This window comes from Thalia democratica, unplaced genomic scaffold (genome assembly GCF_965202585.1).
Source record: "Thalia democratica unplaced genomic scaffold, ktThaDemo2.hap1.1 HAP1_SCAFFOLD_166, whole genome shotgun sequence".
NCBI classification, from domain to species: Eukaryota; Metazoa; Chordata; class Thaliacea; order Salpida; family Salpidae; genus Thalia; species Thalia democratica.
Window position 1 is genome coordinate 86,274 of NW_028139300.1, and position 21,487 is coordinate 107,760.

The following is a 21,487-nucleotide window of genomic DNA, read 5'->3' on the forward strand; positions in this document are numbered from 1 at the left end:
CAAAAAAATTTTGTAGAAGATTTACTTCTGATGTAATATACAATACTTGTAATAATTATTACAAGAAATATTAAGGAGAGTTACTTTGGATCAAAAAATATATTATATTGAAAGGCTTCATTGATTATATCAAAGCTTTTTAAATCAAGTATTACTATCTGTACTATATCATTTATTACTTGTTTTACTAAAATGTTTTTAAATGTAGCTATTTTTATTCTTTTTGAAAAAACTCAATAAGTTTATGTTTTAAAAATCAAAAGCTTATTTATAAAGTAAAGTATCAAAACTGAAAATAATGCTGCCATTTGTCCTACTGCAATAACATTCAAAGGAAAAACAAAAAAAAAACAGAATCTAAAGTAACTAGATAAAAATTTTGTTTTTTGTTTTAAAATACTATGTATTTTCTAAAATGTTTAAGTTAATCAAAATTTTTTAGAATATTTTGTCTAATCTATTTCTTATCATAAATTTTGAGTACAAAAAGGATTTTAGAAACATGTTTCAAAGATCTATAAAAGTGTTAACTTTTACTTCCATATATGTGTGACCACTATTTTTTGATCTTTTAACGTTCAACTCAAAGAGTTTTCAAAGCCATCATTAAGTTCCATTGGGCCACACACTTTACTTTTCAAGTAATTAGATTATATCCTCGAATTGTTGGACTTTAACTGAGAAATTTTGGAATAATTTACATCTACATTTTAAAAGTATTTTGAAATAATATTTATAAGTTCTATAACTCGAAGGCTTGCTAAAGAAGAAATAATATTAAATTATTTCAAATTTACAGGAAAAATCATCAATAGTTTTAAAAAAATGTCCATAAATGTATACAATTATTTTAGAAAGCAGTTAGAGTTAATCAATTTGAATTAACTTTAAAAAAAAAATAGATTAGAGTAAAAGTTAATTCAGAAGTCAACACATTTTAAATAGATTAATTGTAACTTAATTAACAACATTAAAAAAATCCAATTAACAAAATATAAGGAATATATTAGTTGCGTAAGTTAACACTAAACCTAGAAAAAGTTAGTTTAATAAAATTTATTTACTAAACTGGTTGTAACAAAATTTGAAGTTTTGACAATGGGTAAATGTCAGAGTTTATAAATTAGTATGTATTTATATATTTTTTGATAATAATATATCTTTATGTATTTAATATATATATATAAGAGAAAGTTCATTTTAAAATACAATATTTAGGAAAACACAGAACATATCCTTCCTTCAAAACAATCATCATCTATATGAGTTAAAGTTTACACTCAAATTTTAATGTATGTAAATTTACTTAATTTGTATCTTTTTCTACAGGGAAGTTGAATTTTTTCATAAAAAAGGCCTGCATCACAATGTTTTAGTTTTGTATAGTTTATATTATTCAAGTGTAAATTTTATTTCATATAGCTGATGATGGTTTTTGGTCACTGTGGCAATTTAAACAAGAAAAACCTGGAATTTAGAATGTACTATGCAAGTAAATAAATGATATTTAGACTACCTTAAATTAATTTGATAATGATTTTTTTTTTAAGTTCAATTTATTCTATTATATGTATATCTAATTATAGAAAAATTTTGGGGTTTGCACAATTTTTTTTGGTGTGAAATCATAATTGCTGAATGGATCAGTTTGAAAGAAAAATTGTATTTATAAAGTTCATTAAAAATGCATATACAAAGTTTCATAGCTTTTAATGCAGTTATATATATGGGTTTACTATCAAAATCCACCTGATCAAAATCCACCGCATTCAAAATCCACCCAATTTTTAAAAATGTTTTCTTTACTTATTAATTTATTTTATACATTTTTTGCATTAAACATTTTTTTTCACTATCACTGATACCCATAACTCTCACCCTCGATTGGTAAGCGGTTCTCAAATTTGACCAGGTGGATTTTGAACGTGTCCCATATATATGACAAAAAACTTAACTATGGTTTAATATAACTGAAAAAGGCCATAAAGGGGTCTAGCATTTTTCTTACAAAAAATAAAGTTGGCTCTTATTTGAAAGTTTAGAGTATACAGTATAATAAACATTTTATAGAACAGAAAATTCAGTTGAGTTTTGATATACAACCAGTTCTGCAAAAATATCCTATACAACTGTATGGAACAAAAAAAAAATCAAGGTCAATTTTCTTTGAGTTTTCGAATACTAAGTAAAAATCTATATCCTTTTTTAATTTTAAAGAAATTTACTTCAAACTCTCAGGAAATTATTATTTTGATATTACAAAAAAAACTTGTAGGAATCTAATCTTTAAAAGTTTTTATTATTTTTGTTTGTCGCTTATTTTATTATGTTTATTGTAGTTTTGTTTTTATATTTATGCGTTTGCTTATCTTACTTAAAATACCAAAAAATTAATCTGTAATCATGTAGTTATAAACTGATCTATCTCTAATAAATTTTGCTTAATTATGCTAATTGGTAAGTTGAATTTTTTCTGATCAAACCTCTAACTGTTTAGTTACTCAAAGTTTGTTTTTAAATTAGTTGCTAACAAAAGTAGTTGATAAAGATTAGCTGAAATCGATATTACTTGTTTGTTTGAATAAGAATGTTTTTGAATGAATCATGTCTTAATTTTTTTTTAATATTATAAGCAAATATGGTTTTAAAAACTATATAGACTATGTATTTTAACTATTCCTTCAGTTGTAATGTTTTATCATGTTTTTAGGTATAAATAGCTCAAAAAATTCCATTTAAGTAAATATAAGAAGCTGGATATGCAGTCACGCAATTGCGAGGAAGATGATGTTTTTCAACCCAACTCAGATGGCCAAAGCTCATCTTCAAGCCACATTGTAACACCAAGAAAAAGATCTGTCAGTGTCAACTCTCAAGCTTCAGCTTGTTGCCCAATTCAATATGAAATCAATAGGTTAGCACATAATTTAACTAAAAATTTATTAATTTAATATGTATATAGTTTGTTATTTCTTTTTACTGTTTTTGTATCAATTATCATTGTTAAATTAAAAATTTGTTGAAGTAAAGTTTTTGTCTTATACATGTCTGCGTATGGTTTAAATAAAAAAAAAAGAATTATAAATTTTAAAGTAAGAGTATAAATTAAGTTATAGATATTTTCAAATTCTTTTATTTATTAAGTATGTAAAAAATATTTAATATATATTACTTTTTAGATACTTTCTTATATTAATTTAATTTTTGCTTGACTTATTAAACTTAACATTTATTTTTTATTCATAGGTCATTAAATTTTTTGATTTAGCTCTTAATAAATTGATGAATATAAACATGAAACATTTTATTCTTATATATAGCGTAGGTAAGTTTTTTTTTGGAATAATTTATTCTTATACATAGCGTAGGTAATTTTTTTTCTCTGTCCTTAAAATATTGCATTATAGGTCATATGGGGTTCAATTATTTTTTATTTATTATTTAGAATATTTTGTCTGAGCTACTACAAATTTTTTGCAGCTAAAGTACATTCAAATAGTTTTTGAGATATCTTACATTAAAGTTAAAGAGTTTAGTAGGCTTAGTATGCTGGAAACTGAAAAGGTAAAGATACTTTGTTAGAAGGTTTTTACAAATTATAACCAATATTTTACATTTTGGTTTTGCTGTTTTTTCTAAAACAGAAAATCTTGTATTTTTTATAAAAAATTCTCCTTTAAATATTTACGTATTATTCATCTATCTTTTGTGTCAAAAAAAATTGAAGGATTATTTTTTCAAGATTTAACTCAAAACAGGGTTGCCACTTAACCTGGAATCCTGGAAAATCCTGGAATTTGATAATTTAGGCAAAAAAACCTGTAAAACCTGGATTTTAAACAATTTTCTCATATTCAGTAGTAAAATTTCAATTTGACTCTAAAAATCTATTGCATAGATAAAAAATTTTGTCATCAATAAAAATATTTTCATATAAAAACATATTTAAAGTAGCTTTACAGTTAATATCTTCTTAATATTTTTATACTATTTAACACAGTATCTTACCTTAAACTTAACTTTAAACTAAAAATAGACTCAAAAATGTGTACTTTTAAAAACCTGCAAGAAATTTGGAAAACCTGGAAAGGATTTAAAAAAACGAGTGGTACCCTGTCTTAAGCTCAAAAATAATATTAAGAAGTTTGGTAAATTTTAAAGTTTTAAGGAAAATTGATGATAAAATGTTGTTTATAAAAAGTTGTCCAATACATTTTGTTCAATATTTTTTTTAACTGACTTAATCTAAAAAAGATAATGAATTTATTATATCATTTAAAAAGTGACTTGGTTCATATAAAATCCAATGTTAACTTTTATAGTAATTTGCCTTATAAGTATGGTATATAGTATTTAATTTTTGATGAGCAATTTTTTTACTTTAAGTAAGCTACTCTTTATAAAAACTTTAATATTTTATTTTAAATTGTATAAAGAGATTTCTGTACATTTATTTTTAGTTTAGTTCTATCAAGAGAAATTTTATATTGTAAATAAATATGTAAACATGATTTTACCAAGTTAATTATTTAAAGTTCTAAATTTAAGGCTCATGAACAAACTAATTAGTGCTAAAATTTTATTTAAAAAAAAAAGTAACTTTACTCTATTTTTAAAAATGGAAAACTAAAAATATTTTAAACATAAGTTGAAGTTTTTGAACAAAAACTTTTTAGTATAATTAAGCTAAGTTTTTTTAAACTTATAAAATTAATAACTTCAATAACCTAATGTAATAGATTAAATAATGTTTTGACGTGATTTATGGTGAATAAGTTCCTAAGGTTTTTATTTTAGGCTTTAGTATGTGTTAGGCATATTTCATATTAATCAGTTTAATTTACTTGACTTTGCTAGTACATTAATTTTATTTCAAAAATGTTATTTATGTTTATATGTTGAATTTTAAAGTAAGTTAGATTAATGATCATTAAAGTTTTAGTACTTTTCGAGTTGATATATAAAATACATGAGTTGTACTAACTTATTACATTATAAAATTTTTCGTATTTTCGCTTCAACTAGTGTTGTTTTGTATTGTTTTAACTAAATAAATTAACTTTAAAATACTTTAAGTTTATAAATATTTTTAAAGTTTAATTACCAGACTTAACTTTTTTATATATCTTAAACAAAATTTCAGTATGCCGTACTTTTAGGTTCTCTTTTAAATCGATTTTTCAGTAAGCTTTTTGCTAACTGACTAATTAGAGAAAAAAACATTAAAGTTTTTCATAATAAATCTGTTTCTTTTTAGATATTTACTTCAGATTTTAGATTTTAAGGCACACATTTTGATTCATTGTTTATGTATTATTTTTTATAACTGTGTACTTAGTTTTTACTTATTGTATCTATTGTTTTTAATTAAATGTATCATAGTAGCTTTTATAATTGCCATTTTAATCAAAAACTAAAATTGTTAAAATCTAAAGTTTTTCTTATCAACTTAAGTTTTAATTCACAGTGAAATATATAGCAAAAGTAGTTACTCTTTTAGTTTGCTTTGATAGAAAAATTTTGCTAATGTCATTAGTTTAAACTCTACTGTTCTTTAAACTCTACTGCTTTTATGTGGCCACTTGAATGAAAAGTTTTGATGACAAGTGAGCATTGTTTGGCATTCACATGTGGTCAATCAGTTTCTATATGACGTAATAGATATGTCCGTTGTATTTTAAGTATTCAGATAACAGGGTTGCAAATGTATCTTTTAAAGAGTTTGCATGTCTATAGAATATTCTATTTAAATGTTTTATAATGTATATTTAGTTGTTGAAATTTTATAAGTTTATTACCTGTAGTTTTATTTGTTTGAGTAAGTTTAGAATTTAAATAAAAAAATATATAGGCTAAAAACATGTTTATACATATGTATGTATAATTGACATGTAACAGAGCAAGATGTATCGTTGGATTTATAAAGTTGGTACTTCAAAAAACCTAGTTAATCGGTTATGTTACTTATAAAATTTCACATATAAATCTACACAGCACACACCTTTCTGTTTGGCTATTCTTGTCATCGATTCTGAGTTTGTTTGCGAAATAATCTCTTATCTGCATCGCCGTTGTGTCACCTATACTGTGACGCAATAAAGTGATCAATAAATTATACCTAGGCGAGTTTCTATCAATTTAATGAGTAATATAATTGGTGTGAGCATGTTCCAACTCACTTGTTTAACCTTCTTATTTTTTTTTTTCATATTTGTAAAAAACCATATAATTATAACAAAATTTTGAATACTGTAAGCTGAAGTTTCTTTCTTTTAAAACGGTTTATGATGTATGTTTACAACTTGCAATTTTTTATAGTTTTCATATTTAAAGGTTATATTACTTTTGTATTACAATATTATCTTACATATTTGTTTCTTATTTCGTACTTTTAAAACTTTGTTTGTTTTAAATTAGAAACATTATTACATATTTTTTTATCTATAATTTTTAGGACCAAATTACTACTTATTAGTGTAAAAATTTCAAGTTACTTTGTAACCCAAATTTAACTTTATAGTAATTTAAGTTTGTTTCTTTATTTAATGATGATTGCTTGTTATCGCGAAAAACTGATAAATTTATTCTTTTGTATTATTCATATCTGTTACTGCTCAAAATTACGATAATATATTTGACTTATAAATAAATAATTTCAATCTTAGTGTAACGATGGCATATGTTGTTATATACTCATAACAAATTTTTTATTGTTTATATACTTTTCCAGTATTCCATTTGTTAAATTAAACACAAGTTTCTTTTTATACTACTTTTGAATGCTTATGTATTATAAATAACTTTTTGCTTCTTTTTATGTTTACATTAGTTGGTTTTATTAACTATTTTTTAATTTTTGTTCTATCTATTTTTTTTTAATTTGTAAGTTTAATATATTTTAATATTAAATTAGCAAATAGTAAATAGATTTCTCAAACATTTTCTTGGTCTTATTAAATATACATAGTTGTAAACTGGTACTATAAAAGATTCTTTCTCACAGGTTTAACGAAGTTCATCCTAATATATATAGTATATACGAACTGATAGAAGAAATTCAAGATATGATTTACAAAACTCTATTCGGCAACACATGGTTTATGTTGAAGGTAAATCGAAATTTAAGTTAAAAAAACTATATATATATATGTGTAAATTTTAATATCAATGTTTAGAAAAAGTTACTAGCAGTTTTTCTAAAATATTTAAAATATATTGACCAACTACTTTTATTTAAAGTTTGTAGCGATTGATTTTAAAGGTATTTAAATAACGTTTTTTTAGTTGTTTGATAATTGATTTTGTTGGATGGTTATATATTTTTTTGGATTCTTAACATAATAGTTTATGTCGATTTTAAACTTTAGTTTCTATTTTTATTCAAGCTCTACCATTTAAATTTACGACTATTTTGTTTTTAAAAATATGTAAAAAAAAAAATTAGATTTTGTGATGACAAAAAGTTTTTGATTGCATTATTTTCAATGTTAGCATTTACAAAGAAACAATTTACTATTGATATTATTTTTTATATGGTTTGTAAGTTTTGTACACTGTTTATTTTTGACTAGTTGCAATAAGTTAAAATAATTACAAACAAGTTATTTTTCTGTCAGTTGATACAATTTAAACTTTTAATAGATTCATTTGTGAACAACCAGGAATGGACTCTGAGTAAACAAACTCCTGTAATTAAACTGGTCAGTTACAAGTTGCACTTATTTCACGTAATTTATTCCACTAAAGTGCACTTTAAGTTTTTTAAAAATTTCCAATTCTATAAAAACCCGTGTGTTAGTCATACATCTGAACTTTGTTAAGGTCATTGTTAATGATGCTGACATGAAATTTACCATGTGTGGAAATTTTTTATTAAAAAAAATTAAGAAAGTGTTTTAAAAAGAAAAAAATATATAGCCCTTGCAAACGGTAAATTTATTTTTATTTAGTTCTTTGCTACATTTTATTTTTTGATTTTTACTTTTGTAAATAATTAAAGTGCTTATAAAAGATCAAAAGTACAGTTTTTGCCATAAGCATCATACTTTTGATGAAAATTATAAATACAAACAATACACATAAATATATATAAATATAGAATACTCTATCAATTATATCAAAGTTTCATACAAACTTTAGTTGAAGTTTTTGCTTATATAACTTTATGTTATTACTTTTATAAAAACAGGGAGTCTTAGGAGGAATGACATCTGGAAAATCCTCACTAATACACAAGTTTTTAACAGGTACAAATGAAATGCTAAATTGATTTAAAAGCTCCATAAATTTATATCTATAAACTTCATAGACTTATTTTTTTAAGTTATCATATTAGTTCAAGAAAGAAAAAACGAGAATAACATTCTATAATATATTGTAATTTGTAATTACTTAAGAAAAATTTATGCTGTTTGTTTTGCTAAAATCTTGTTTAAAGAAGTAATTAGAACCGATTTTTTTTGAATAGGAAACTTTAAAATTATAACAACCATTTTTTTAAAGTTTTTAAAAATGCATTTTTAAATTTGCATATTTTTCTGTAACAGTTTATTTGTTTAACTAAATAATGTTTAGTATTTTTGTATTTTGCGTAAATTTTCTAGATTTGTATTTAAAAAGTGAAAATAAAAATAAATTTAACTGTTTACAAGTCTCTATTTATTGAATTATAACGGCACAGGAGAATACAGTTACGAAGAGTCACAAAATGGAGGCAGATACAAAAAGTCGATTAGAATGGGAAATCAAACTTGCTTACTACTAATAAGAGATGAATCTGGGCCTCCAACTAAAGAAGTTTGTTTGTTTTGAGCAGCTATTTTAATGTTTTTGTACATAACGTACAACTTATTATATATAGATTTTATAATATCAATTAACTAATTAAAGTGAATATCAGTAATGGCCAACAGGTAGATTTTTGAACATCAAGTGTCACTAAAGACTGTTCTCCTTTCCTATACACAACTGTTTGAATTTAACTTTCAGTTACTAAAAAATGGATTTATAAATAAAATTAAGCATTTATGTTAACACGATGTTAACACTACAACGCTTCATTTACTCAGCTAATAGCCGTTAAATTTAAAACGTCAGTTAAACAAACAATTTATTAGTATAGAAGTATGGTGTAAGTTTTTTATAATAATAAATGTGGTACTGTGAGAATAATTGTTAGTTGTTTAATATTTGCCTTCTCTACTAAATTTTATTTGTAAATAACATGTTATACGCGCATATGTTTTGTATAACTTTAAGTTTGATTTTTGTTTATAGAAAATTACTTTTAGAATACTTTTTCAAAAACTGAAAATATACTTACACTCATCTGGAATACTTAAGTCAAACTCGATACTGCTTGCGTTAGACGAAATTAATTAGGTTATTATTTATTTATAAATTACACGTAATATTAACAATTTTTTAGTTGGTAGACTGGGTAGATGGACTGCTTATGGTGTTCAGCCTGACAGACGAGGTGTCCTTCAACACGTGTGCTTCCTACCACACCAAATTGTACACTGATGCTCCTATTGTACTCGTCGGTACTCAAGGTTAGAAGTTAATTCCTGTAAACAGCAACCTCCTTACTAGACTACATAGTAAATCTAAACAATATTTGTGTAGCTGAGTGAAAGTGTATTTTTTATTAAACTCTTTTTTATTAATGCATTTTAGTGGGAAAGTTTTGTAATAAAATAAATTTTAGATTCTATTTGAATAAAATTTTATTAAACTGATGATCTCGTTTGATTTGGTTCAAAAGAGTGAAACGTTGTTTTGTTAATAAAATTAAAAATTTTGAAATGATCATTCTCTTTATCATTCAGTCGAGAACTTTTATTATTATCTATAAAGTAAAAAGTATAGGAAGAATTGTATAAAACATTCAGTTTGACTGAGTTAAAATTTACCACATATTTTTAATAAAAAGTTAGTAGATGTACGCTTCGATTTTTTTTTCTAAATTTATATACAGTTGAATTGTATTATCAAATTAAAAAAAATGTCGTTTTTATAAGATTGAAAGAATCTATATTTGTCCCATCCCTTACTGGTATTAACATTTGTGTTATAATATATATGTTTTTAAATTATAAGTTATATAATAGTTTTTATCAGCTTGCTTTCAATTTACCGTTTTTTTTTTTGATTTTTTTAACACTTCGTACAAGTATTTTTTAAAGGAAATTTGTTCTTTTTTAATACATGGAAATTAAAAAGTTTATACTTTTTTTGTAAACTAGCATTCTAATATATAAAAGTTATTACTGTGAAGTAAATATATTTAACTGTAATAAGTACAAGCTATTGATTACTTTGCCTGTAGGTTAATTTAAAAAAATGTTTATGTTAGGAATTATGATACAGTCTAAAATTTCATTTTAAAGGCTTCCCAAACATAAATATTTACCCGGGTCGCAAAACTAACTCATACTACAATCTTTTTTAAATAATAATAATAATAGTATAAAACGAATTGTAGTTTGAACAAGTTTAAACAAAGTAAAGTTTAAAAAGTTATTAACAAAATTAGTTAGTCTAAAAAGTAATAAAATGATGACCAAAAGTTTTTATTGGTTTATAGTTGGCCGCAATGTCATGTGGCTCCTAGGATACAGGGTAATATTCCTCCTATAAAACAATAAATTCCAACATTTTTATTTAAACTGTTGTTAAGGTATTTTTCATTGTGTCAGTTTATTCAGTTTCAATAATACTAAATTTAGAGTATAAAATTTAATTATTATATATCTAACCTAAACATATATTTTGAGTATTTTATAGTTTTTTTTATTATTTACTACTAATAGCTATAAATTCGATTAAGTATCTAAAATAACGTAACATCTATCAATAGAATTTGATTCAAAATGCCTTTTATGCTGGCGATTCAGTAAGTGCCGAATAGTAATCTCATTCCGCTAGCTGTAATCCGCTTCAAGTTTTATAGCAGCTGTTATCATTATTGCGTCACAATAGTTCGCGCGCAAATATCGTTTCATTCCAAACAACAATTAATCTGGCTAAGAAAACATGCAAATTCATTATTTATACTTTGGGTGGTCCTTGTACGTATCATTGTTATTGATAGGCTTTTCTCGGTAAAGCTGATGTAAAAAAGGATTTATTTTAAAGTTTTGAATTTAAAAATTTAAAATAATTTTTAAATCTGCAAAAATTGTATATTATGAATATTTTGTATAATTGATGATAAAATTTAAATTCACTTTTAAGGATGCCTTTTGTATATGTGTATTATAAACAGTAATACATTGTTAGTCTAATGATAAACTCAAACTAAAGTTATGCGAAGCTTAGCAACTCAGCTTTTTGAAATGAGTATTTTTAAATTTTAACATATGTTCAATGACTTGTCAGACAACATAGGAGTTAGAGGTCAGCAACGTGTGATAGAAGATGGAAGAGCGAAAAAGTTTTGCGACGATTGCATGAACTGTAACTGGAATTACTTTGAAACGTGCGCCACTTACGGCTTCAATGTTGAGCAAGCATTTTCTGAACGTAAGTTCATCATGCTTAAGCTGCTTTACATTCAATATTTTTTTATAACATTCAACCTAATTCTAACCTTGCAAGTGTAAATTTTCTTAAATACTTACTTAATTTTGGTTAAATTTTGAAATGCTGTTTAAAAAGAGTAAATAAGTGTAAATGTACTAATTACAAAAATAAATATTTATAATTTAACGTTTTATTTAAATTTTAGAAGGTAAAAATTAAAAACGTTTTTAAACTAAAACTTATAAAATCAATCTAGTATGTCTGTTAGGTTTGCATATTTATTGATATCAACAAATACCGACAGTTACGAGATTGGTGCTGATGACAAGAAGTTTTAAGCAGTTCAATAACAGTGGTGCTGCTAGTTACCATGGTAACCTGATCAGGAAGTCTTCAGTCTCTGAAAACAATATCAAAGTTTACAACACACCATCATTAAACGGTTAGTATTTGCAATGAGCATGGTAATTGAGCAGTACCTTGCTAAAATTAAAATATTGAATTTGTTAGTTTTTAAATTGAAAATAGTTTTATTTCTACTTTAGTTGTAAAATTATTAAATTTAGTTCGATAATATGTATTTAAAATATAAAACTATGTTTACATTAAGCTTATTACTTCCATGGAACTTCTAGTGTTTTAATTTAATAAATATTTTTTATTTTACATATTTCTACGGTGTCCGATAAAACTTTAGCCAAATTAAAACTTAAATTAAAGCTGAAACCATTAATTTGATTCTTTATGTCTTTGCCTATTTATTGTAAAACAGTATTCATGTTTAATTTTTTTTTATTTATAATACATCTAAAAATAATAATTATTATTACATATAATCTATATATCAACTATTTTAAGAAATTTAACTATTAAACACGGAAATTTATGTTACTCTCAAATGAGTATATACATCTTATTTTTATCTTTTATTAAACAAACATTCAGTTTTTTTCATTTTCTATTTTTTTGTTTATAGTTAAACTTTAGAAAGGTTGTTTATTTGAATCGTAGTTGAAGTGGGTCAAGTTAAATTTTGTTGATTTAATAAATTTCATGCTTCATTGTATCTCGTTCAATTTTACCGTGAATGCATTCCAAATAGACTTTATTTTCTGAAATATTTAAAACTGAACAAGTTAAGTAATTTTAATTCAATAATCATATCACTAGATATTCGAATTAAAAAAAAATATATATTTACTACAGTTTATTCAAACTTATGTTGTTGTAAAACTAAATTTAATATATAAATTTTAAAATTGTTATTATTGCGTTTATAACAAAATTATTAAAAATAGTATTTTTTCTATGTTAAGAATCGATTATAATTTGTTTTTTTGATTTTATGAACTATACTGTAAAGCAAACTTATTTAATTTCTGGTAAACTATGTTCTTAACTTTTAATGTTTACTTAATATTTACTCAAGAACAACTAAATAAGCAGTAATTTATCGAACAAATTTAAAAATGATTTGTCGAAACTTGTAATTTGACGTTACCAAGCTTGCAGTAATTTAAATTTTGATATAAATTAAATTTGCGTTTTATTCTTAAATCACCACCTCTCTCTACTTTCCGTGCAAATCCCGGATACGAAGTTGTGATGTCACAGTAGATAAGTTACGCTGAAGTAGTTCAAGCGAGACAGAATACAAATAAACTTTTCAACTTCCTTTGTAACGAGTGATTCGTTCAAACTTTTATTTTAATTTTTTAACCAAAAGTACAAACATGCAAGTTTGCGAAGTGAAAGTATGCAGTCAAATGGCTGGAAGTTCACAACACAGTCGTAGTAGATAGCATTGTCACGCCTGAGCGATTTTAGTGTCGAAATTTAAAATGCCATTGATGAAAAAATTTCCCGTTTACCTTTCCTTTTTTTTTCTACTTTATACCTGAGACTGGGATGAAAGTTGCTCACAATTACAACTGGCTTTAGTTTTCTGATCATTTTTTACAGCGATGATTTTTTTTTGTTTCTTTGCCGGCATTGTTTGAATGCAGTGTGGCTTATAAGTAAACCCAAGTTTTTTTGTTTATAAACTTCTTAGTGAGAAATTTTTTGTATGTTTTTTACCATGTGATTAGTTAATTTTTTTACTAATGTTTTAAACTACCTTGTTCAGCTTAAATAGTAAAAATTTGACTACCTAATAATGTTTCTTTTACATTAGTTTTATATACTGAGTTTAAGATAATTTCTACACGTTAGTAATTTTTATGTTTATTTAAATTTTATATGAAAGCTCCACTAAAAGAAAATAGTTTAAGTTTTTAAGCTAATCTTTTTTTTTTTAATTTACTCAGTTTATAGTTTTAGCAATTACACCGCCTAAAAATTTTCTACAAGTTTAAAATCATTAATATCATTAATCACCAATCAGCTAGTAAGAAGTTATTTAAAACCTAAAAGTATGTTTGGTGCAGGTAAGTTTTGTATAGTTGTCCAAAGAAATGGAAATAAAATTTAGAAAAGATTATTTTCTTGCCATGAAACAAACCGCCTTAAATGGTAAAATGCCACTCCATAGAAATAAAAGTAAATTGTTGGTTTTATTTATATCTAGCGTATAAGGTTAAGTTGATAGCATAAAATTTTAAATTTAATTTGAGATCAAAGCTTTATAATTTTATACATTTTGTCGCGGCAGTGTTAAACAGAACTTTACTATGTAATCGTAAAGTTGAATTAAATAGTTTTATTATTTTATTACTGCTTTTAGTTTTGAAAGTTTGAAACTGTTATTGAATCACTTTGTCTTTTTTGAAATACGTAGTTTATTTTTATCAAATACGAAAGACTATGAATCATTACTTGTTGATTCACTCATTCATAAATAAACATAGAAGCTTTTTTTTCTAAAAAGCATAACATCAGGCAAGAATAAATGACACCTTTATTTGCAATCAAAATGTAAGAAAATTTCACGCGTCTAGTTTCGTATATATGCAAGTGGTAAAAATTCAATAAATTTTGAATATTTAAAGATTAAGACGAGTTCAATATTATTTGCTACCCTAAGTTTGCAATTGTTTTATAGTTTTATTCTCTCTTTATTGAAACACACGTTTAATTAATTTTAAGAGTTGTTACTAGTTCTGCAAAGAGTTTTTTATACTTCTCATGTTCACCAAAATATCATTCTTATTTTTTAAATCAAAAGTTTTTGGAATTTAAGAAAATAAGTTTTTGCATAGTGTTTTAAACACTTAAAAAATTGGAGTTATGTAATTTTTATTTGTTGAAAAAGTTTTAATTTGATTTACCATACATTTGAAAATTGAATTACTTAATAAATCCTGTCGAATAAGTACAGCTATTTTTAAATTTCACACAAAAAGCTCATTATTTTTCGTATTTTTTTAAAGGTTTTGATTGTTCAAAAAAGTGTTTTTGTTTGCCTTTTAAATACTTCTTTGTTAGACAACTTTGACTTGTTTTAAAAAGTAATATCTACTTTTTAAATTGCACTTTTACCATTTGTCGAACGTATGAGCTTTTAAAACTAATTATGACAATGGATAGACAATTGCAGATTAATTTATGTTAGAAATCATTATTTTTTAAATATTTTTTTATTTTAACACATAATAGAAAAATATTTTACAAAATTCTTGCGTTTTTAATAATGAATTTTTTAAAACTTAATTTTATAAAATGTTTTTTATTATCAATGAGTCAATCTTGTCACTATTTATTTGTTAAATTTTAATAAATTAGGTTAATTTAACTTATCTTAAACAACTTATAAGCTTTTAGAAAATTTTTTTTGAAAAAAAAAGTCTATTCTTTTAATGGTTAAATATCAGCATTAGTACATATGATAAAAAAAACTTTATTGTTTCATCAAGTGATCGAAAGTTAATTAAAAACTTAATTTTAAATCAATACTTTAATAAATTAGAACTTACAAGTGAACTAGAGGTATGTATAAAACTTATTTGAGTAAGTTTTTCTACTTTTGAGTCAAATAAAAAACAAAGCTTTAGAAAAACAAAGTTTGTGCAGCTCTAACGTTCATAATTTACAAGCGAATGTCAATAAACGAATAAATTACGATGCTGTTAAGTCATAGAGCGATAAATATTTTGGAATATGCACGACATTAAATGCAAATTATAAGCAGCTAAATTATATTACAATGACATTTTAATTGGTAAAGATCTTATCGTTGCACGCGCCCATATATCGTGACTTATTAAGTCTTTTGAGATTTGACTTGTTTACTAACGTTTTTATTTATTTCTGTCTTACTGTTTAAAAAAAAAAAACTGTAATAGTTAAAGTTTAGTTTACTGAAACTGATTTATTGTTTCAAACTTCAACTGTGCAACATTTTTATTAAAGTGTTTTCATTAAAACTAAAACTTAGGTGATAGCAACTTCATGTCATCACCGGTACACAATAGCCATATCGTGACGTCATCAACACCTCTTAGTAATATTTTCACTCCAAATCAACATCGCAAGAGTTTGAGAAGTAAAAGAATTAATTTTATGGTGAGTTCATATTACAATTTTTAAAATATTTTATACTGTCGTTTTAAAACCAAGTGCAAGCTCTTTTATAGATTATTCTACTCGAGAGTTCTGTTAAAGCTCGAGTTTATGTAACATATTAGTAAAATTTTGTAGCTAATACTGAGTAATAAAAAATAAATATATATATATATATGTTGTATGTTTGCAGCATCGTAAAAACAGCGATCTCGAGGACAAGAAAAGCAAATCTTTCATCATGACTTCATCATCAGTCAACAATTCGCCTTCATTTAAAGAACTGGGCACTGGTAGAAACATACCTGTCAAGCAGGTTTCATAAGTATTTTTTTCTTAGTATGTTTTAAGTAGTTTGAGATATACTTTATTCAAAACCTTTTAAAGTATAATTTTTTTAAATTAATCCCTATAACTACGTAAACAAAATACCTCAGCTAAATAAAATAACAATAAGCTGACTACTTGTAACTTTTTTTTTGAGTATGCCAGTAGGCTTTTGAACTTTATAACTTAAACATATATAACACTTCTTGAAATATTTGAAGTTTAACCCTTAACCCATCTATGAAATACAGATTATGTAAATAAGATTTATTTGCAGGGGTATCTGCTCAAACTTCGTTCTTCTAACAAAAACAAGCTGCACCAGATGGGGAATCACCGAAATAGAGCGGAATGGAAAAAGAAGTTTGTGGCGCTCGACAGGAATGGACTTTTGTGCTACTATAACAGTATGAATGTTAGTTTTTATATAGATTTAATACATTTCATTAGTTTTAGGGTAAGAAAATTCAAGAACTACTAGCTTAAATTTATGTGTAATTAATAGTTTACTTTTTTTGTTAGAATTCAAAACCTATTAAATATAAAACTTTAATGTTTTTCAACAACTTTTTTGTTTAAACAACATGAAAATGTATACCATTCACACAGGATTATATGGAAAACAGACACAAACAATCGATTCATGTCCAACAAACGACAATAAAGCTGCCTGGCAGACTTTCTTCGTTGATAATAACAAATAACAACAACGATTTGAATACTGATCACACTAATTCCCAAGGTACCTGAGTTATCTATAAAATTGTTGTTCTTCCATATTACCGTGTGATTTGAAATCTTATTTAAGATGCTGTTTATTGTATCTTCATTTTACATGTGGGGCAATATTCCATTAAAGTAACTTTAGATTATAAACTAAAACTAATAAGTGTTTGTATTATTGTTATATTCAAATAATTATTATAAAGTTAGTTTAAAATGAAAGCTTAAACTCGCGTAAATCCCTCTTAATAGCAGTTTAGAAAAAAAATTCTAATTTTAAAAAACACTATATTTTATTTTATTTCAAAAGTATTTCTCTACACTGAAGTACAGGATTTTCGATTTGCACTTTTTTTATCGACTCGCGTCAAAGCAATTGATTTTGTGACGGCAATTTAAACTGAGTTGCTGAACTTAATTGGCTCAGTGCCAGACTTGAGCTTTTTAATCTTTTCAATATTTCCGTGTTTGCTGGCTTAAAAAAGTTGTTTTTTAAGACTCGACGTTTTGCGCAATTAAATGAAACTCTAATCCTTTCCAATTAAGACTTTTCCTATTACTCCTCTTTTGGGAATTCAAATTAGTTTGTTATGTAAATTGTTAAGAACGTAATAATTTGATTTTATTAAACACCTGATTTGTAGTAGGTTTTGAAAGAAATAAAGTAAAACAAGATCGGTATAATTAGAGAGGTCTGAATTACGTTTGTTTACTTTAATATTAGTTAAAATGTTTCCATGTAAAATATTTAATGTGCTTTTAAATGTATTGAAAGACATAGTTAAACTTATCGAAATAAGTATAACACAAGTAACTAAATTTGATAACTTACTAATTTAAGTAAATTAGATTAGTTTATAATTTTTATTTAAGTACTTTTCATTAAAAGCTCTACAGCTTTATGAAACTATACCATATAAACTGTAAACTGAATTGAAATTCTAACTTTTCTCACAACAGAGTCATGTGAAAACGACAGCAGCGGTTCATGCGAGTTTCAAATAATCACAATAAGCGGCTGCGTGTGGCACTTTCAAGCTGCCAACATAAAAGAGAGGGACGATTGGGTGCAACAAATTGAAAAAATCAAGTACTTGCAGCTGAAAAATAACAAGACGTCCAAAAGTTACTTTAACGCCACATTTGTGAGTTGAAATTATACAAGATTGAATAATGAAGCTGCTAACTAAGTTGTTTTTTCTGAAAAATGGCATGCAACTGCATACTATACCTCTATACCATATAAACATTAAATGAATGATTGTTTTAGTCTTGCGGTTGTAGATACAATTTTTTTTCACACTTAAACCGTCATGCGTATCTAGTCTTTACAAACTTAGTGCAAATTCATATCAGACTAGCTCTATATTTGATGAAAACTAATTTTTGGCGTTTCTGCTTTAAAAAGCAATGTTTTGTTTAGCTTTGAAACTTTGTTTTGTGTAGAACTCCAACGGCAAAGACTCTTCGTTCAACAACTCCACCAATGACGTCATGAACTCCTCCCTGCACGACGTGTCTGTGACGACGTACAACGATGACGTCGCATCGATGTCACAGCACCAAACGTGCGTGGAGTGCGGAGAGGAAAACCCTACTTGGACCTCGCTAAATCTCGGATGCCTCATCTGCATTCAGTGTTCGGGGATTCACCGGAAACTTGGAACTCACATTTCGAGAGTCAGGAGTCTCGGTAAGTTTTTAAAAAAGTTAAAATCACTGTTTAATTCAGTTTAACTGTCAATTTCTCTAATTAAGCATATCTTGTGTATTATTATTATACTGCTTGACGTATTTTTATTTTTTTTGTTTAGTTCTATTAATCTTATTTCAAAAATACTTACTATTCTGCAATAGTTTTTGTTGTTTTTTACGGTAAAAATAATTTTACTTCTTTTATTAATTTACTAGGAGTTTCTCCAAACCTGAAAATTTGAGAATAGCAGATTTTTAATACTTTAGAAGTTGTACGAATGAAAAATACTAGTAAAAAGTTTTTCAACCATGAAATTATATATTTGCTAGGGAGTTGTCGATACGTAAAAATATGAGTCATAATTTGCGTACAAAAAACTGTAGCTAAGTAGTGTTTTCTACCCTATTACTGTTTTGTATCATAGAATTATTTGTCCTGATCTTTTTTTTTGGTGTATTTTTGTGTACTAAAATACTAGTACTACAAGTCTTTATGTATTTTTTTTCATTTAATATATTTTATAGTTGTTTAAATTTCGAATAAACCGTTTATTGAACAAAACAAAAAGTTTACAGTGTTTATCTGAATAAATAATTTTGTAAAGTTTTCGACAATCGAAAATTAAAAATAGTATTTTAAGCTGTTGAAATTAATATATTGAAAGTTTTAAAAGTACAAAAAAAAGTTAAGTTAGTTTGTTACTCGCTTCACAACTTTTCTTAAACTTTAGAGTTAGACGATTGGCCTGCTGAGTACTTAGGTCTCGTCAAAAGAATCGGAAATTCAATATCACGAAAGATTTGGGGAGAGTACAATTGTGACGTCACTGTTACACGTAAATCATCAAAAGAGGAACGCGAGCAGTTTATACGTGACAAATACGAGCACAGAAAATATTTAGCACCACTTCCACCTAAGTACTGCCAAGGAGATATTTGTGAGTTTTAAAGTATATTGGAACTACTTCAGTTAATAATATGTTATGTTAATATTTATGTTTATAAATCATTATAAAAGTAGCTGGCAATATTATAATTTTTTTATCAATTACGCATACTATCTTATAAAAATAAGTTTTTATAGATTTGCTAACTAAATTTGGTTTAACATACAAACATGTTATTTTATCATATTTCTAGGTGCTTTTGTACTCCATATAAGCTTTATAAAATATATACATTTATTTTTTAAATGTCACTAAAAGATTTTAAAAGTATAAAAAACTTGTACATTTTAATTTTAAAATTTGATATTTTGAGTTATTTTTGAATACAAACTATATTAAGGTCAACACATAATTAAATCAATTAAAGAAAGTGATGCTTGTTCGTTTTTACATTTGCTTGCTCATGCAAAAACAGAAGACATCAACAAAAAACACGGTTAGATTAGATGAAATATATTTTTTTGCAGCTGTTAAAGTTAGATTAATTTCGAAAAACAACTAATAAATTACCTTATTTTGTATACTTAAAGGTGCTTTGAAAATAACAACACTAGAATAGTTTTTATTGTTTATATAATAAAGTATAGTAGGTAAATAAATGTTTTTAAACTTGTACTAACATAAAAATTTTATTAGTTGAAGTCTGCTATGGTTGTTAATACACAGTATTTTAAGCAATTCTGCTAAAAAAAATACATTTCTTTTTATTTTGGTTTTTAATACCTAAAGTTAGTGATGTTAAAGGTTTTTTAGTTTTTTATAACTTCGTAAATGAGTAAAGCGAAAATATATTTACGATATTTTGTTTTATTAAGCACTTTTTTCAACAAATGATACTAGAGATACCTACATGTTTACAGTCTACTTTGGTTTTGTTATAACTTTATTGTATTTGCAATACTATGAACAAACAAAAAATCATGATGTTGTTATAATTGCAAATTTAAAACTTAAAAACTCATTATTCTTTTATTTTCAGGTTCAGACCAAAACACTGCCCTCCACGTCGCGAGTTCCATCGGCGATTTGTCGTTTTGCCAGCTTCTTTTGTGGGTAAGTCCCCTCGTAACGAACGTTTCAAATAAACCTTCTCATGCTAATTTAACTTTTCAGATGAACTCGTCCACTTGCGTGCTCAACTCAAACGGTGAATCCCCTCACGACGTCGCCATGAGCAACCACCACTTCGAGTGCGCCAGGATCCTCCAACACACATCCCAGTCTCAGCAGCGACGAGACCGCGGTCACTCCGACAACGTCACAACGCCTCTGACGTCACCGACATCCGGTTGCCACGCAACTTCGAATCCATACAACGGAAGACCGAGGAGTCGTAGCTCCTTAGCGACCTCTAATGGCTGCGATCTGAAAATGGTTCCGAGACGAAACGTGATGTATCAGAGCGCCATTTGATGAATTAGAATTAAAAGATTCATAAAAAATAAATGTTGTTTTCTTTAAAATTCATAACAGTTTTTATGTTGGCGTGGCATAAAAGATAACCGATACTAGTTGTTTTCGTTTATAACCCGTGATTAAGGAGTTTAATAATAAGAGCGTTGAATTATATAGTATATGTATAATTTATTTTTTCGAGTCTTCGTTATTTTAGTTTACACTATCTATTTACAAAACAACAGCTTGCTTTTTCCTTGAGCATACATGTAACCCATAAACTATAAAATGTACCTATAAATTGAAGCTGGTTTTCGATTTTAAGTTTGTGCAACTTTTTTACTGTTACGTTTTTGTAGAAAAGTCTTAAATAA

The 21,487-nt window shown here is 25.6% G+C and overlaps 1 protein-coding gene across 1 annotated transcript; it reads left to right on the forward strand.

The window, feature by feature from the left end:
- The first annotated feature begins 2,759 nt into the window (after positions 1-2,759).
- On the forward strand, positions 2,760-21,131 carry LOC145845749 (arf-GAP with GTPase, ANK repeat and PH domain-containing protein 1-like). Its single transcript, XM_082952817.1, is given in 19 exon segments — positions 2,760-2,914; positions 7,004-7,062; positions 7,065-7,109; positions 7,642-7,700; positions 8,189-8,246; positions 8,681-8,796; positions 9,428-9,554; positions 11,383-11,526; positions 11,831-11,968; positions 15,902-16,029; positions 16,220-16,342; positions 16,631-16,768; positions 16,963-17,095; positions 18,037-18,221; positions 18,523-18,769; positions 19,503-19,709; positions 20,059-20,154; positions 20,698-20,771; positions 20,832-21,131. Coding segments are annotated over 19 exon segments (2,532 nt in total).
- Positions 21,132-21,487: the final 356 nt, after the last annotated feature.